This window comes from Theropithecus gelada, chromosome 19, assembly GCF_003255815.1.
Source record: "Theropithecus gelada isolate Dixy chromosome 19, Tgel_1.0, whole genome shotgun sequence".
NCBI lineage: Eukaryota > Metazoa > Chordata > Mammalia > Primates > Cercopithecidae > Theropithecus > Theropithecus gelada.
Window position 1 is genome coordinate 27,068,603 of NC_037687.1, and position 15,463 is coordinate 27,084,065.

Here is a 15,463-nt window from a genome sequence, read left to right on the forward strand (position 1 = left end):
GAATGAATGAATGAATGGGACTCTGCATCCATCACCTCACCTGCAGCCATGACTCACCTGTGTCCCCTGACAGTCCCCTCCTAGCACTGCCCACCCCCGAGGCTGGCCAGGGTGGCTCCTTCCTGGTTTGGGGCTGGCCTCATGTCCTCTGCCCTGCTGCTTCCCCTGTGAAAGGAGAAGTTGGGAGAGGATCTTTCAGGACATTGCGGTTCCCGAGGCTCCTCCTCTGCGGATGGTCACTGTCCCTCTGCCAGGCTTCCTGCTCGAGGAGTTTCCTTCCCCACCAGGCCAGCCCAGAAACCAGATGGTCCCGGGACAGGCCCAGCCCCAGAGCCCAGAGATGCTGCTGCTGCCCCTGCTGCTGCCCGTGCTGGGGGCAGGTGAGTGGGTCGGTGGCTGGGGGTCCCATGCAGGGACTGGGGCTGCCACTGAACCTCTGCATCTCCCCAGGGTCCCTGAACAAGGATCGCAGTTACAGTCCAAGTCTTCAAGTGCAGAGGCTGGTGACGGTGCAGGAGGGCCTGTGTGTCATGGTGCCTTGCAACCTCTCCTACCCCCGGGATGGCTGGAATGAGTCTACTGCTGCTTATGGCTACTGGTTCAAAGCAAGAACCAACACAAATACAGGTGCTCCTGTGGCCACAAACAACCCGAGTCGAGAGGTGGAAATGAGCGCCCGGGGCCGATTCCAGCTCACTGGGGATCCCGGCAAGGGGAGCTGCTCCTTGGTGATCAGAGACGTGCAGAGGGAGGATGAGGCACAGTACTTCTTTCGGGTGGAGAGAGGAAATCGTGTGAGACTTAATTTTGTGAACGATTGGTTCATTCTACAAGTAACAGGTATGGAATGGGATGGGAACTGCTGCCTCTCACACTGGGGAGAGGCTATGGGGACAGGCTATGGGCTGAGCAGAGAGGGCTCTCAGGGACCCCTGCAGCATTAGAACCCCCCCACCCCCGTCTCTGTCCCAGCCCTGACTCAGAAGCCTGATGTCTTCATCCCTGAGACTCTGGAGCCCGGGCAGCCGGTGACAGTCATCTGTGTGTTTAACTGGGCCTTTGAGGAATGTCCAGCGCCTTCTTTCTCCTGGACGGGGGCTGCCCTCTTCCCCAGAAGAACCAGACCAAGCACCACCCACTTCTCAGTGCTCAGCTTCACGCCCAGCCCCCAGGACCACAACACCAACCTCACCTGCCATGTGGACTTCTCCAGAAAGGGTGTGAGCGCACAGAGGACCGTCCGACTCCGCGTGGCCTGTGAGTGTGGCCTGGGACGCTGGGGCGTGCAGACAGACCCGGTGGGTGAGGAGGTGGAGGAGTCCAGCGGGGCAGTGAGCGGCTGCCAGCTCAGGAGCGTCCAGGGAGAGGAAGCCGTGGGGTCCCAGGATGCGGGCTCAGCCCTGGGAAGGGGATGGGAATGGCATCTGGTCCTCTGTCCTGGAAGCCCAGAAAAGCCAGTTCCTGCGGCTCCTCTGTGCTGCTGACAGCCAGCCCCCCGCCACGCTGAGCTGGGTCCTGCAGGACAGAGTCCTCTCCTTGTCCCACCCCTGGGGCCCCAGAACCCTGGGGCTGGAGCTGCCCGGGGTGAAGGCCGGGGATTCAGGGCGCTACACCTGCCGAGCGGAGAACAGGCTTGGCTCCCAGCAGCGAGCCCTGGACCTCTCTGTGCAGTGTGAGTGTGCCCAGCAGGGGCCTGGGGTCCATCGGGAGGGCAGAACGGGTGGGGATGCAGGGACTGGGCTCAGGGTCCCAGAGCTGAGGGGGTCTAGAGCGCCAGGTCTCAGGGACTGACCTTACCTGTGTAGACCCTCATGCAGTTTGTGTCTGGGGCTCAGTGGGTGATTCTGCACTGCCCTTCTATCCCACCCACTTCCCCCACCTCAGTCTCCAGGACACTTCCCTTTACCCAGGGGGAAGCCCCTGGCCCGTCTAGAGCCGGTCCCCTCTCTCCATTTCAGATCCTCCAGAGAACCTGAGTGTGATGGTTTCCCAAGCAAACAAGACAGGTAGGAAAGGGGAGAGAGGAGCCAGGGCCTCTCAGTGCCGAATTGGGGGCCCAGGAATCTGGAGGGTCCCGGGGCCCTGACCTGCACATGGATTCTGCCCCTTCCTTCCCTAGTCCTGGAAAACCTCGGGAACGGCATGTCCCTCCCGGTCCTGGAGGGCCAAAGCCTGCGCCTGGTCTGTGTCACCCACAGCAGTACCCCAGCCAGGCTGAGCTGGACCCAGGGGGGACAGATTCTGAGCCCCTCCCAGCCCTCAGACCCCGGGGTCCTGGAATTGCCTCGGGTTCAAGTGGAGCAAGAAGGAGAGTTCACCTGCCACGCTCAGCACCCCTTGGGCTCCCAGCACGTCTCTCTCAGCCTCTCCGTGCACTGCGAGTGGGGAAAGGGAGGCACCTGGGTCCCAGGAAGGGGCCCCTGCTGAGTCCTGTCCTCCGTCCCACAGACCCCCCACAGCTGCTGGGCCCCTCCTGCTCCTGGGAGGCTGAGGGTCTGCACTGCAGCTGCTCCTCCCAAGCCAGCTCGGCCCCGGCTCTGAGCTGGTGGATTGGTGGGGAGCTGTTGGAGGGGAACAGCAGCCAGGGCTTCTTCGAGGTCACCCCCAGCTCAGCCAGGCCCTGGGCCAACAGCTCCCTCAAGCCTCCAAGTGGGGGCTTGGCTCCAACCTCAGGCTCCGCTTCGAGGCCCAGAACGTCCATGGGACCCAGAGCTCTCGTTTCCTGCTGGACAGTCAGGGTGTAGGGTAGGGAGGCCTGGGCTCTCCAGGTCCCACAGCCAAGGGTGTAGGAAGGGCCTGGAGAACCCAGATTGAAGTTGCAATAAGAAAGGAAGGACTCAGGACTGTAGTTTAGCAGGTGAACGGGCCTCATCCCACTTTTCCAGGCAAATCAGGGCCCGTGACGGGGCTGGTTGTGGTGGCTGTCGGGGAGATGGCTACGAAGATCCTGCTTCTCTGCCTCTGCCTCATCCTCCTCAGGTGAGCCCTGCCCCAGGGTCCAAGGGGAGGGGTGGAGAGGGCAGAGGATACACCGCTCAATCCCAGATCTTAATCCTGGGGGTGCTTGGACAGTTTAAGACGCCTGCGGCCAGGCAGAGGCTGAGTTGATCGTGATGATTCCACACGGGCCAATGTTGTCAGTCCCCAACTCTGGACCAATTTCCAGGCTGGGGAGGTTCCTGCTCTCATTGGGGAGGTCCTGGGGGCTACACCTGCTCTCTCTGCCTCAGTCCCCGCCAGCCCCTTAGCAGGGCACAGCGAGGTGAGTCTGCTGCCTTCTGAGCCCCAGTGTGGCCACACTCACAGGCCCTGGTCTCTTCATCCAGAGTGAGGTCCTGCAGGAGGAAGGCAGCAAGGGCAGCACGGGGCATGCAGGCTGCAGACACTGTCACAGACTAATCTCCAGGTGAGTGTCGTGGGCCTCTTCCCTTCCAACATCCTGCTGGACACCTCCCCCTCGATGGCCCCAAGGATTGCTCCACTCAACGTGGCCATAACTGACTTGTCACCTCCCTTTCCAAGCCCACTTCTCCTGTTGAGAGCCCCATCCCTCTGATGATGTGGTAGCCCCATCTCTAATGTCAGAACCCGGGTGTGGGTCTCCACCTTGACCTCCCTCCCTCCTCTAGATCCCATAAATCACTAGCTCTTGTCCCTCCTCCTATGTACAGGTCACCTTGGAGCCCTTTTCTCCATCCTGGCCCCAGTCATGCCTGGGCCTCACCTCTTCCCTGGTCACTGAACCCTCCTCATCTCTTGCCTCCATCTCTCCCAAAACAGACTCCAGACTGCTTCCAGATGCCTCCTCATCCAGTTCCTCCACTGTCTGAGCGGCCGTGTTTCCTCTGCAGGCCTTGCATGGTCTGTCCTCTGCTGGGCTCTCCTGATCTCTCCTCTCCCTGCGTCACCCAACACCTCCCCAAACCCTCCGGGCCAAAGACTCTGTGGCTCTGACACTTGGCATATGTAGTTTCTTCTCCTGAAACGCCCTTCCCTCCCACTCCTGCCAAACTATGTCCAGATCCTCCTTCAGGTTCCCCTTTTTTTTTTTTTTTTTTTTTTGAGACACAGTCTCACTTTGTCACCCAGGCTGGAGTGCAGTGGCATGATCTCAACTCACTGCAGCCTCCCAGGTTCAAGCGATTCTCCTGCCTCAGCCTCCTGAGTAGCTGGGATTACAGGCACCTGCCACCATGTCCGGCTAATTTTTGTATTTTTAGTAGAGATGGGGTTTCACCATGTTGGCCAGGTTGGTCTCAAACTCCTAGCCTCAAGTGATCCACCCTCCTCAGCCTCCCAAATTGCTGGGATTACAGGCATAAGCCACTGCACTGAACTGTGTGCAGACATGTGTCACGTAAGGACCTTTCTGCCAATAACGGACGGCAAATATGACAGTGGTTTCATAATATATATTTTTTTTTTTCTGAGATGGAGTCTTGCACTGTCGACTGGGCTGGTATGCAATGCAATGGTGCAATCTCAGCTCACTGCAACCTCCACTTCCTAGGTTTAAGCGATTCTCCTGCCTCAACCTCCCAAGTAGCTGGGATTACAGGCAGCCACCACCACGTCCAGCTAATTTTTGTGTTTTTAGTAGAGATGGGGTTTCACTATGTTGGCCAGGCTGGTCTCGAACTCCTGACCTCGCGATCCACCCACCTCAGCCTCCCAAAGTGCTGGGATTACAGGTGTGAGCCACCGCACCCGGCCAGTGTTATAAGATTCTAATGCAGCAGAAAGATTCCTATCTCCTAGAGAAGTGGTAACATCATTACACTGTAGTTCAGTGCAACACATACTTGTTGATGGTGATGCTGATGTCAGCAAACCTACTGCATGGGCAGTCCCATAAAAGTGTAAGACATACAATTTTGTATCGTATATAATATTACACTTAATAATGAATGATGATGTTACTGGTTAATGTATTCACTATGGTATACCTTTTGTTGTTATTTTAGTGTAGTCCTTCCACTCAGTGAAGGAAAAGTTAACTGTGAAACAGCCTCAGGCAGGTCCTTGAGGAGGGATTCAAGAAGAAGACAGGTGGCCGGGCGCCTTGGCTCACGCCTGTAATCCCAGCACTCTGGGAAGCAGAGTCGAGTGGATCACCTGAGGTCAGCAGTTTGAGACCAGCCTGGCCAACATGGTGAAACTCCATCTCTACTAAAAAAAATACAAAAATTAGCTGGGCGTGGTGGCACACACCTGTAATCCCAGCTACTCGGGAGGCTGAGGCAAAAGAATCGCTTGAACCCAAGAGGCAGCGGTTGCAGTGAGCTGAGATCATGCCACTGGACTCTGGCCTGGGCAACAAGAGCAAAACTCCGTCTAAAACAAACAAACAAAAACAAAACAACAACAAAAAAATCCTTATCCTATCCTAGGAGATGACAGCTCCATGTGTGTTACTGAGCCTGAAGACCTTCCAGTGGGACAAGATGTGGACGTGGAAGACAGTGATACTGATGATCCTGACCCTGTGCAGGTCTAGGCTCACGTGTGAATTTTGCCTCTTAGTTATTAAAACAAAAGCTTAAAACTGAAATCAATTAAGAATAGAGAAAAGGATATGAAGGTATAAAGAAAATGTTCTTGTACAGCTGTACAATGTGTGTGCTTCCAGCTAAGTGTTATTACAAGAGCATAAAAAAGTTAAAATATTATGTTTACAAAGTAAACATGTTACAGTAAGCTAATATTAATTTACTGTTTGTTGTCGTTGTTGTTTTGAGACAGAGTCTCGCTCTGTTGCCCAGGCTGGAGTGCAGTGGCATGATCTTGGTTCACTGGAATCTCCACTTTCCAGGCTCAAGCTATTCTTGTGCCTCAGCCTCCCAAGTAGCTGGGATTACAGGCGTGTGCAACCATGCCTGGCTAAGTTTTTAAGAATATTGTTGGCCGGGCGCAGTGGCTCACACCTGTAATCCCAGCACTTTGGGAGGCCGAGGTGGGTGGATCACAAGGTCAGGAGATTGAGACCATCCTGGCTAACACAGTGAAACCCCGTCTCTACTAAAAAAATGCAAAAAAAAATAAACCGGCCGTGGTGACAGGTGCCTGTAGTCCCAGCTACTCAGGAGGCTGAGGCAGGAGAATGGCGTGAACCCAGGAGGCGGAGCTTGCAGTGAGCAGAGATCGCGCCCTTGCACTCCAGCCTGGGTGACAGAGCGAGACTCCATCTCAAAAAAAAAAAAGAAAAGAATGTTGTTAGTAGTGATGGGCTTTCTCCATGTTGGCCAGGCTGGTCTTGAACTCCTGGCCTCAAGTGATCTGCCTGCCTCTGCCTCCCAAAGTGCTGGGATTACAGGTGTGAGCCACCGCAGCCAGGCTACTATTGAAGAAATGAAAATATTTTTTATATATTTGCTGTAGTCTAAGTGCATAGTGTTTATAAAGTCTACAGCAGTGTGTAGTAATGTTCAAGGCCTTCACATTCACTCATTACAACTCAGACTCACCCAGAGCGACTTCCAGTTCTGTTTTTGTTGTTGTTGTTGTTTTTTGAGACGGAGTCTCCCTCTGTCACACCTTTCTCTGGGCAAGGTGAATCCTTTACCTACAGTAACCTTTCTTTCCTGGGCTTCTAGCTCAATTTCACAATTGTGTTTGAGTAGATCTTCCGAGGTCCCTGAGGTCAGTCCAGGTCCGAGCAAATCCCCATCTTTCTCATACCTCCTCCTTCCTGGGCATCCACTCATAATTTGCAATTAGATAGTAACTTGATTGACTAGAGCTTTAATGTCTGCTTCTCCTTCCACACTGCAAGCTGCCTGAGGTCAGGGATGGTGTCTCCCTAGTTCCCCCGGGAATATCCAGGGGCTGGCACAGGGGAGCTGTTCCATAAAGGCAGCGGGTGCTGGAGTCAGAGAGACTTGGACGTGAATCCTGGCCTGACCACTGCTTAGATGTGTGGGTTTGGAGTATTTACTCAGCCTCCATTTCTCCATCTGATCATGGGGACCATAGTGCCTCCCCAGTGGATTGTGGTGAGGATTTTGTGAGTCTGGATTTTATGAGTTTGGCAGTGAATTACCAAGAGCCAGATGTTATTGTTCTCAAATACTTGCTGAATGAGTGAAAGAACGAGGGCCCAGCCAGCGTCTGTGGAATGAGTAGATGAAACAGGAAATGCTCAGCTTCCAGGTCCTCTTGTGCATCCTCCTTGCTCTCGCTTAGCCCCCATGATCCTAATTTGACCCCCTTTCTCCCCTGCATTCAGGGTCAGCAGCATGAATGCTCGGCAGGCAGCTCCCAAGACCACCTGCCCCCAGATGCAGCCACCCCCACCCCAGGGCAGGGGGAAGAGCGGGAGGTCTACTACGCCTCCCTCAGCTTCCAGGGCCTGAGGCTTCGGGAGCCTGAGGACCAGGAGGCCCCCAGCAGCACCGAGTACTCAGCGATGAAGATCCACAAGAGGCGGCCCCCAAAGGGCTCGGGCTTTGGTTGGAGAGGGAGACGTCAGGGATGGTTCCAAAGTGAAGAGTTCTCCATGGCAACAGGACACCAGCAAGTGTGTGGGAGTCGTGCTGGTGTGACGGCCAGAACTGGACTCAGATTTCAGCCCCATCCTGAGACTAATAGTTTGAGCAAGTTACTTTACTCCACACTTTCCTCCTCTGTGCGGTGGACACAGTCAGCCTAACTCACAGGGTTCTTGTGAGGCATAAGGAAGTAATTAACATAAAGCATCCATCAGAGGCGAGTCTCATCTGAGTCATGCCTCTTCCCAGGGCAGCCCATGATGTGGGCTGACCACCCTGGTCCAAACTGAGACCCTTCTGCAGGGCAGGTCCAGCTTCAGAGCTCCCTGAAGCCTCGGCTGGGGCTGTCCTTGGGTTGCATCGGAGCTTGATTCTCTCTCTGTTGCTCCCGCTCCCCCCACTCCCACTATGGATCCCGGGGCAGCCTACACATCCCTGCAGGCTGCTCTCCACCTCAGAGCCCGCTTCCTGGGACCTCAACCTCCGTATTTTACCAGACACAGATAATCATCCATTATTTATCTGAAATAAATTATAAATGTGTGAATCACATTACCTCTATCACTAATTATATTTCCCTGATGATTTTGTCCCCTTCAGCAGTGTCCTTTTTTTTTTTTTTTTTGAGAGTTTTACTCTGTTGCCCAGGCTGGAGTGGAGTGGCGCAATCTTGGCTCACTGCAACCTCCGTCTCCCGGGTTCAAGCGATACTCATGTCTCAGCCTCCTGAGTAGCTGGGATTATAGGCGCATGCCACCATGCTGATTTTTGTATTTTTGGTAGAGACGCGGTTTCACCATGTCGGCCAGGCTGGTCTCGAACTCCTGACTTCAGGTGATCTGCCAGCCTCAGCCTCCCAGAGTGATGGGGTTACATGCGTAAGCCACTGTGCCCAGCCAGCTGTGTCTTCTTTTTGCAGGATTCGCTTATCAAATTCCTTGCAGCTGCAGTCTGCATTCCACTCCCATTCTAATATGGTGTTTGCGGTGGTCACATCCAACTTCTTAACTTCTTTCCTCTTTCCACGGAACATGCATCAGGGAGGAACCACAGGCACCACACGCAAGATGAGCCAGTTTCCTGGACGGCCTGCCAAGGCGTTAACCGCGCTGCTGTGGGCTCTGCTGAGGCGCACGCATTACTGCATCCTTCACACAGAACTTGCTTTCCACGCGTCACTTAGGTGTGGGGATGTGTCCTGAGAAATGCATGGTCAGGCGATTCTGTTGTGTGAGCATCCTCGAATGTGCTTACTCAGTCGTAAATCGTACAGCCTGCCACACGCCGAGGCCGTACGGTATAGCCCATTGCTCCCAGGCTATTCACCTGCACAGCACGTTCCTGAACTAAAAGCTGTAGGCAGTTATAACACAATGAATAGGTTAGTCAAAAATGGAGGTTTAGTAAAAATACGGCATAATAGGCCAGGCGTGGTGGCTCACGCCTGTAATCCCAGCACTTTGGGAGGCCAAGGCAGGCAGATCACAAGGTCAGGAGTTTAAGACTAGCCTGGCCAAAATGGTGAAACCCAGTCTCTACTAAAAATACAAAAATCAGCCGGGCATGGTGGCAGGCGCCTATAGTTCCAGTACTCGGGAGGCTGAGGCAGAAGCATCGCTTGAACCGGGAGGTGGAGGTTGCAATGAGCTGAGATTGAGCCACTGCAGTCTAGCCTGGGCAACAGAGTGAGACTCCGTGTCAAAAAAAAAAAAAAGGCATAATAGATAAAAATGGGTCAGGTGCAGTGGCACACGCCTGTAATCATAGCACTTTGGGAGGGTGGATCACTTGAGGTCAGGAGTTCAAGACCAGCCTGGCCAACATGGCAAAACCCCTGTTCCGTTTCTACCAAAAATACAAAAATACAAAAATTAGCCAGGCGTGGTGGAAAGGAGCCCCAGCTATTCAGGAGGTTGAGGCGGGAGAATCGCTTGAACCTGGGAGGTGGAGGTTACAGGGAGCCGAGATCGCACCACTGCACTCCAGCTTCAGTGACAGAGCGAGACTGTCTCAAAAACTAAAACAAAAATATACCACCACCACCAATGTCTGATTAAATCTAAGCCAGGGTTCCATTTTGGGGCAAGGGGCAGGGTGTGGGGGACAGAGAATGGGTTCCAGCCACTGTCAGCTGCATGTCCTGGTGGCACCCGAGCCATTCCCGTCCCCTGTGCTGGGAGATCATCATCTAATCCTGACAACGCCCTCCTCTCAGAGCTCGGGGGATGAGCTGCCAAAACCCATAGGGTTGAGAACTTGGGCTCTGGAGACAGAAGACCCTGGGCTCAGAGATGTGGGGCCACTGCCCGGGCCTTCCCTGGGCCTGGACTTGGGCTCCTTCCATTGTCTGAGCAGGGTCAGGCTGGGCTGGCTGTGCTGGCTCAAGAGATGAGGAAGGAGGACACAGGGGCTGCCAGGACCTTGAGGCACTGGACTGGGCACTGCCCCAGCGGGCAGAGGATGGAGACCGGTGTTGATATTGTGACACTGACTGTCTGCTCACCTGATTTGGGTGCTGAAGTGCAGCTGGCGCCCCTAATCTTTTATAGACTTGTGAAAGGAAAAAAATAAAAGTCAAGCTGGGAACAGCTTAGGGCAAACCCACCTCCCATTCTATTCAGAGCCACCCCTCTGCTCACTGAGACAGATGCACGTCTGATCGCCTCTGTTTGGAAAGGCTAATCAGAAACGCCAGAGAACGCACCTGTTCATCTCTCACCCATCTGTGACCTGGAAGCCCCTCCCCACTCCGAGTCTTCCTGCCTTTGCTTCAAGTTGTCCTGCCTTTCCAAACGGAACCCAAGTACTTCTTACACATAGTGACTTGTGTCTCAAGTCTCCCTAAAACGTATAAAACTAAGCTGTGCCCCAACCACCTTGGCCACGTCATCAGGACCTCCTGAGGCTGTGTCGCGGCCCATGTCCTCAACCTTGGCAAAACAAAGTTTCCAAATTAACTGGACCTGTCTCACATTTTCGGGGTTCACGGATTCATGTGCAACAAGGGGTCTAAGCAGGACAGGTTTGGGGGGCCGGTTTTTCTGTTGTTAGCGGATGTCCCCTTCTGGAAAGGGGCGCACACACCCGCCTTCAGCCAGGAGATGGTAAGCGGTTCCCTGATCCCACCTGCTTCTCCTGAGTAGGGTTTATCAGTACAGAGTCAGGGCGTCTGAGAGCACTTCCTTCCTTACCTGGCCTCGGATTCTCCACACTCCAAAGTATGATGCATGATCTGAGCTACTCAAGACAAAATTTAGAGAAGACGGTTTAGCTTCTCTCTTCCTTCTTTTTTTTGAGACAGGGTCTTACTCTGTCACCCAGGCTAGAGTGCAGTGGTGCAGTCATGGCTCACTGCAGCCTCGACCTGCTGGGCTCAAGTAATCCTCCTGCTTCAGCCTCTCAAGCAGCTGGGACGACAGGAGTCCACCACCACGGCTAGCTGGGTTTTGTATTTTTTGTAGAGATGGGTTTCACCCTGTTGCCCAGGCTGGTCTCAAACTCGTGGGCTCAAGTGATCCTCCTGTCTTGGCCTCCCAAAGTGCTGGAATTACAGGCATGAGCCACCGCACCTGGGCCCCAAAAGAACTTTTGCAGACACACTGGTTCCTTAAGCTCTGGTAAAAAATTTATTACCAAAGCACAGAGGTGTCAAGGGTAGCAGGGGTCCCCCCTGGGGGCCGGCCCAACCCCATCCAGCTTTGCTAGGACACTGGCTGAAGGGCAGGCCACCCAGACGGGGAACTTCACATTCACTGGAGGGAAACAGGGGGTCTCCCTGAGGCTAATCAGGACTGATGAGTATCCCGAAACCAGTGGCAGGAATGCACATTCCAGGGCTTGTTCTAGAAGCTTATCTGTGATTAAACAGCAGGCCTTGAGTCACATTGCTTCATTTTTTTTTTCTTTCTGTTGCACACTGCAAATGGAAAATTCTAGAAGACAATAAAAATGGCTGTTAGTGTCTCATTCATTCAGGGAACACCCTCTGTCCTTCATTTCGTGCCAGGCACCTTCTAGGTACTGGGGATGTCATCATGACCATACGGGACGAGGAGCCCCTGCTGGGCTTAGGACGCGAAGGAGGGGGGTGGAGACTCCACATTAAACACACGCTTCCCTCCAGAGGGGAGCAAGGGCTGCGTGGAAAACAGGCGACACGATGAGCAGGTGTGTGAGGGGGCAGTGAGGATGCCTCATAGAGGATGGAGAGGCCTCGGATCTTGAGAAGCAGCAGGTGCATAAAACCAGGAAGAGGGGAGCCTTCCAGACCTCGGGATGGCAGGTGCAAAGGTTCCGGGGTGGGGTCCAGCTTGCCCTGGTCTAGAATTGGAGGGGAGGGTGTGTGGCTGGCGCATCATGCACAGGGGAGGAAGGGAGCTCGGCCTCGGGCCAAGGCAAGGAGGTGCTGTGGAGAAGAGGCGAGATGACTTTCAAGGTGCTCGAAGATCACTGGGCTCCTTAAATGCCATCTCCTCCTTACGTTCCCAACCAAGGGGCTGAGTAAGTGGCCTCCAGAGAACGCACGGGTGTGAGACGGTGGGGGGTTGTCAGGTGTCGGGTTCTAAACGCCTTTTGATAAACAGGACATCGATAAACAGGACATTTGTTCCATCGATAAACAGGACAAAGCCTCTGCCCTGTGCTATGCCAGAAAAGCAGAGACGATAGAGTCAGACGCAACCCTGCCCTGGAGAAGCTCGATGCCAGCAGAAGACTGTGACAAGTGACCCATGGTTGGTCTCATCTGGGACCGAAGGTTTGGAGGAGGCTGCTGAGGGAGTGAGGGTGTTGGGGAAGACCCCGAGCTGTCCGGCCTGGAAAACTGGGTGCATGGAGGAGGAGCTCTATATCGAGCTGGAGAGGTGGGGGAAGGAGTGAGACTGGCACAGAAGGTCATGACTTGACTCTCGGTGCCTCTGGTTGAGGCAGAGAGCCTGCTACTCCACCACAGAGAAGAGGGCCCCCACCCCTCACCACTGACCCACTCTGTGCGCAGGGGCTCTGCGAGTCGCCTGGCACACACGTGTCAGCTTATGCTTCAGCCTCAGATGTGAGGAAAGGTTGTGGGAATGTAGAAGCACTTGTAATCCAAGTGCCAAGTAGGTCGCTGCACAGGGAGACAGGCCGCCAAAAGGAGACGCTATTCAAGACTCCCCTGGACCAGGATCTCGCAATCGCGGCACTGGAGACCACTAGGGCCGGGGGATTCTTTGTGTGGGGGTAGAGGTGGGGACTATGCTGCATGTTGCGGGATGCCAGGCAGCCTCCCAGCCTCCACCGTCCTGCATCCTGATAACCAAGTATCTCCAGACATGGCCAAATGCCCCCAGGGCGGTGCCGAGTTAGACAAAGCGCTGAGCTTTGGTTCCAGCCAACCCTGATGAGAGACATGACAACTCCGTGGACAGAGAGGGAGCCTGGAGAAGCCCCTCTTCAGCACACATCCCTGCACCCTTGCCAAAATTTACTGTGAAGTTTGTCTTCGACCTTGCAAACATGCCTGCACATTTACACACAGTGCTGACGGAAGTAAAGCCATCTAGTCCTCACTTCCTCACTGTCAAGTTGACACCTCCATCCACAGACAGTGCGCGCCAGCAGCTGGGCTGTGCACACAGGCAGCACTGCTTGTAAAAGAAAAATCTGGGAAACTAAGCAAATGCCCAGCTGCTGGCTGAGAGGAGTGTCCGTCATCCACACGATGGAGGAGTGCGCGCTATGAACAAGACCTGAAGGCATGGAGCAGCTACCTTTTGTGTATGGGGGCCAAGGGGGCCAGGCCAAAGGAAAGTAGAGACTACAGGTGGCTGGGTGGAAGGACACAGGGAGGCAGGGATGCAAGAAGGGACAGAAGATGGCGAGAGACAGAAAACATCTTTTTTTTTTTTTTTTTTTTTTGAGACGAAGTCTCGCTCTGTCGCCCAGGGTGGAGTGCAGTGGCCGGATCTCAGCTCACTGCAAGCTCCGCCTCCCGGGTTTACGCCATTCTCCTGCCTCAGCCTCCCGAGCAGCTGGGATTACAGGCGCCCGCCACCTCGCCCGGCTAGTTTTTTTGTATTTTTTAGTAGAGACGGGGTTTCACCGTGTTAGCCAGGATGGTCTCGATCTCCTGACCTCGTGATCCGCCCGCCTCGGCCTCCCAAAGTGCTGGGATTACAGGCTTGAGCCACCGCGCCCGGCCCCAGAAAACGTCTTGATGCTATTTTTGAGGCTCTGAATCCTGTTGTGCCTGAAGCTCCCCCTTAGACCTTTCTTTCTTTCTTTCTTTTTTTTTTTTTTGAGGTGGAGTCTCGGTCTGTTGCCCAGGCTGGAGTGCAGTGGCCGGATCTCAGCTCACTGCAAGCTCCGCCTCCCAGATTTACGCCATTCTCCTGCCTCAGCCTCCTGAGTAGCTGGGACTACAGGCGCCCGCCACCTCGCCCGGCTAGTTTTTTGTATTTTTTAGTAGAGACGGGGTTTCACTGTGTTAGCCAGGATGGTCTCGATCTCCTGACCTCGTGATTCGCCCGTCTCGGCCTCCCAAAGTGCTGGGATTACAGGCTTGAGCCACCGCGCCCGGCCCCCCTTAGACTTTTCTAGCTACAACAGCCAATCAACTCCACTTTTCTTTTCTTTTTTTTTTTTATTTTGAGACGGAGTCTCACTCTGTCACCCAGGCTGGAGTGCAGTGGCTGGATCTCGGCTCACTGCAAGCTCCGCCTCCCGGGTTCACACCATTCTCCCGCCTCAGCCTCTGGAGGAGCTGGGACTACAGGCGCCCGCCACCTCGCCCGGCTAATTTCTCTTGTATTTTTAGTAGAGTCGGGGTTTCACCGTGTTAGTCGGGATGGTCTCGATCCCCTGACCTCGTGATCCGTCTGCCTCGGCCTCCCAAAGTGCTGGGATTACAGGCGTGAGCCACTGTGCCCAGCCTCAACCCCCTTTTCTTAAAGCCAAGTTGAGCCAGGTTTCTGCTACTTGCCATTCCTGGAGGTTGGGAAGTTCAAGGACCCTGTGGAAAACCCCAGCATCTCCCTGGGAAGCTGGGCCCTGATATGAACGTGGGACAGCCTCTGAGAAGTGTCCCCTGGAGCCTGGGGCAGGGCTGGGCCGAGGGCAAGGGGTGAGAGGGCTGAAGACTCACAAGCTCTTCCCACCTGGATTCCACCTAGGGCACCATCGGGAGGCCAATGGGGTCATATGGGGACACACGCAGATCCTGCAGCAGAGCTTCTAGGTTGTTCCTCAGCACGGCGTAGGGCGGCTTCTCCTCGTACTTGAGGGCCATCACCACCTTCAGGTAATTCTGCAGGGTCTCTGTGGTCAAGACAACCCCCAGCAAAGGAGAGCCTGAGAGGCGTCCCCCAACCTCGATCCTGGGGGTCTGTGCCCAAGGGTGGGGGGTAGGGGACTGACGGGCACGAGGGTCTCAGCAAAAGTGCCCATTTGCTTGGTGCCTGGCATTGCCAGGGGACTTCCATTTTTTTTTCAGTTTTGGAAAACGTCATATACAGGCACCTGGAGAAGGGCATGAACACCCAAGTATCCATCACTCAGTTTCCACAATGATCACCTCACAGCCAGTCGCGTTTCATCAAGACCCCTCCCCTGGCCCGCAGTGTTTCAATGCAGATCCCAGCTAGCAGTGTGGTCTCCCTGCACATAAATATTGAGCATGTGTCTTTAAAGAGGCGGGCCCGGGGCCGGGCGCGGTGGCTCAAGCCTGTAATCCCAGCACTTTGGGAGGCCGAGACAGGCGGATCACAAGGTCAGGAGATCGAGACCATCCTGGCTAACACAGTGAAACCCCGTCTCTACTAAAAATACAAAAAAACTAGCCGGGCGAGGTGGCGGGCACCTGTAGTCCCAGCTACTCGGGAGGCTGAGGCAGGAGAATGGCATAAACCTGGGAGACAGAGCTTGCAGTGAGCTGAGATCCGGCCACTGTACTCCAGCCTGGGTGACAGAGCGAGACTCCGTCTCAAAAAAAAAAAAAA

The 15,463-nt window shown here is 54.6% G+C and overlaps 2 protein-coding genes across 2 annotated transcripts in view; one reads left to right on the forward strand and one right to left on the reverse strand.

Annotated features, from left to right (window-relative positions):
- The first annotated feature begins 244 nt into the window (after nucleotides 1-244).
- On the forward strand, nucleotides 245-3,399 carry SIGLEC16 (sialic acid binding Ig like lectin 16). The gene is made up of 8 exons (XM_025368036.1): nucleotides 245-380; nucleotides 451-840; nucleotides 973-1,263; nucleotides 1,409-1,672; nucleotides 1,959-2,006; nucleotides 2,120-2,377; nucleotides 2,886-2,979; nucleotides 3,327-3,399. Exons 1-8 carry the CDS (start codon nucleotides 305-307, stop codon nucleotides 3,397-3,399), a joined length of 1,494 nt encoding a protein of 497 aa, XP_025223821.1. The 5' UTR covers nucleotides 245-304.
- Nucleotides 3,400-11,100: 7,701 nt separating this feature from the next.
- Nucleotides 11,101-15,463, reverse strand: part of VRK3 (vaccinia related kinase 3) — a 50,602-nt gene continuing 46,239 nt past the window's right edge. The window contains exons 14-15 of the mRNA XM_025367238.1: nucleotides 14,624-14,783; nucleotides 11,101-11,419 (exon numbers count right to left, since the gene is read on the reverse strand). Of these exons, the coding sequence (XP_025223023.1) occupies nucleotides 14,635-14,783 (149 nt within the window). The 3' untranslated portion in view covers nucleotides 11,101-11,419; nucleotides 14,624-14,634. The remainder of the gene's footprint in view (nucleotides 11,420-14,623; nucleotides 14,784-15,463) is intronic.

Coding starts and splice junctions, on each gene's coding strand:
- SIGLEC16 (XM_025368036.1), top strand. CDS start 305: ATGGTCCCGGGACAGGCCCAGCCCCAGAGCCCAGAGATGCTGCTGCTG. Junction 1,264..1,408: donor ACTCCGCGTGGCCTGTGAGT/GTGGCCTGGGAC, acceptor AGCCCTGGGAAG/GGGATGGGAATGGCATCTGG. Junction 2,007..2,119: donor TTCCCAAGCAAACAAGACAG/GTAGGAAAGGGG, acceptor TTCCTTCCCTAG/TCCTGGAAAACCTCGGGAAC.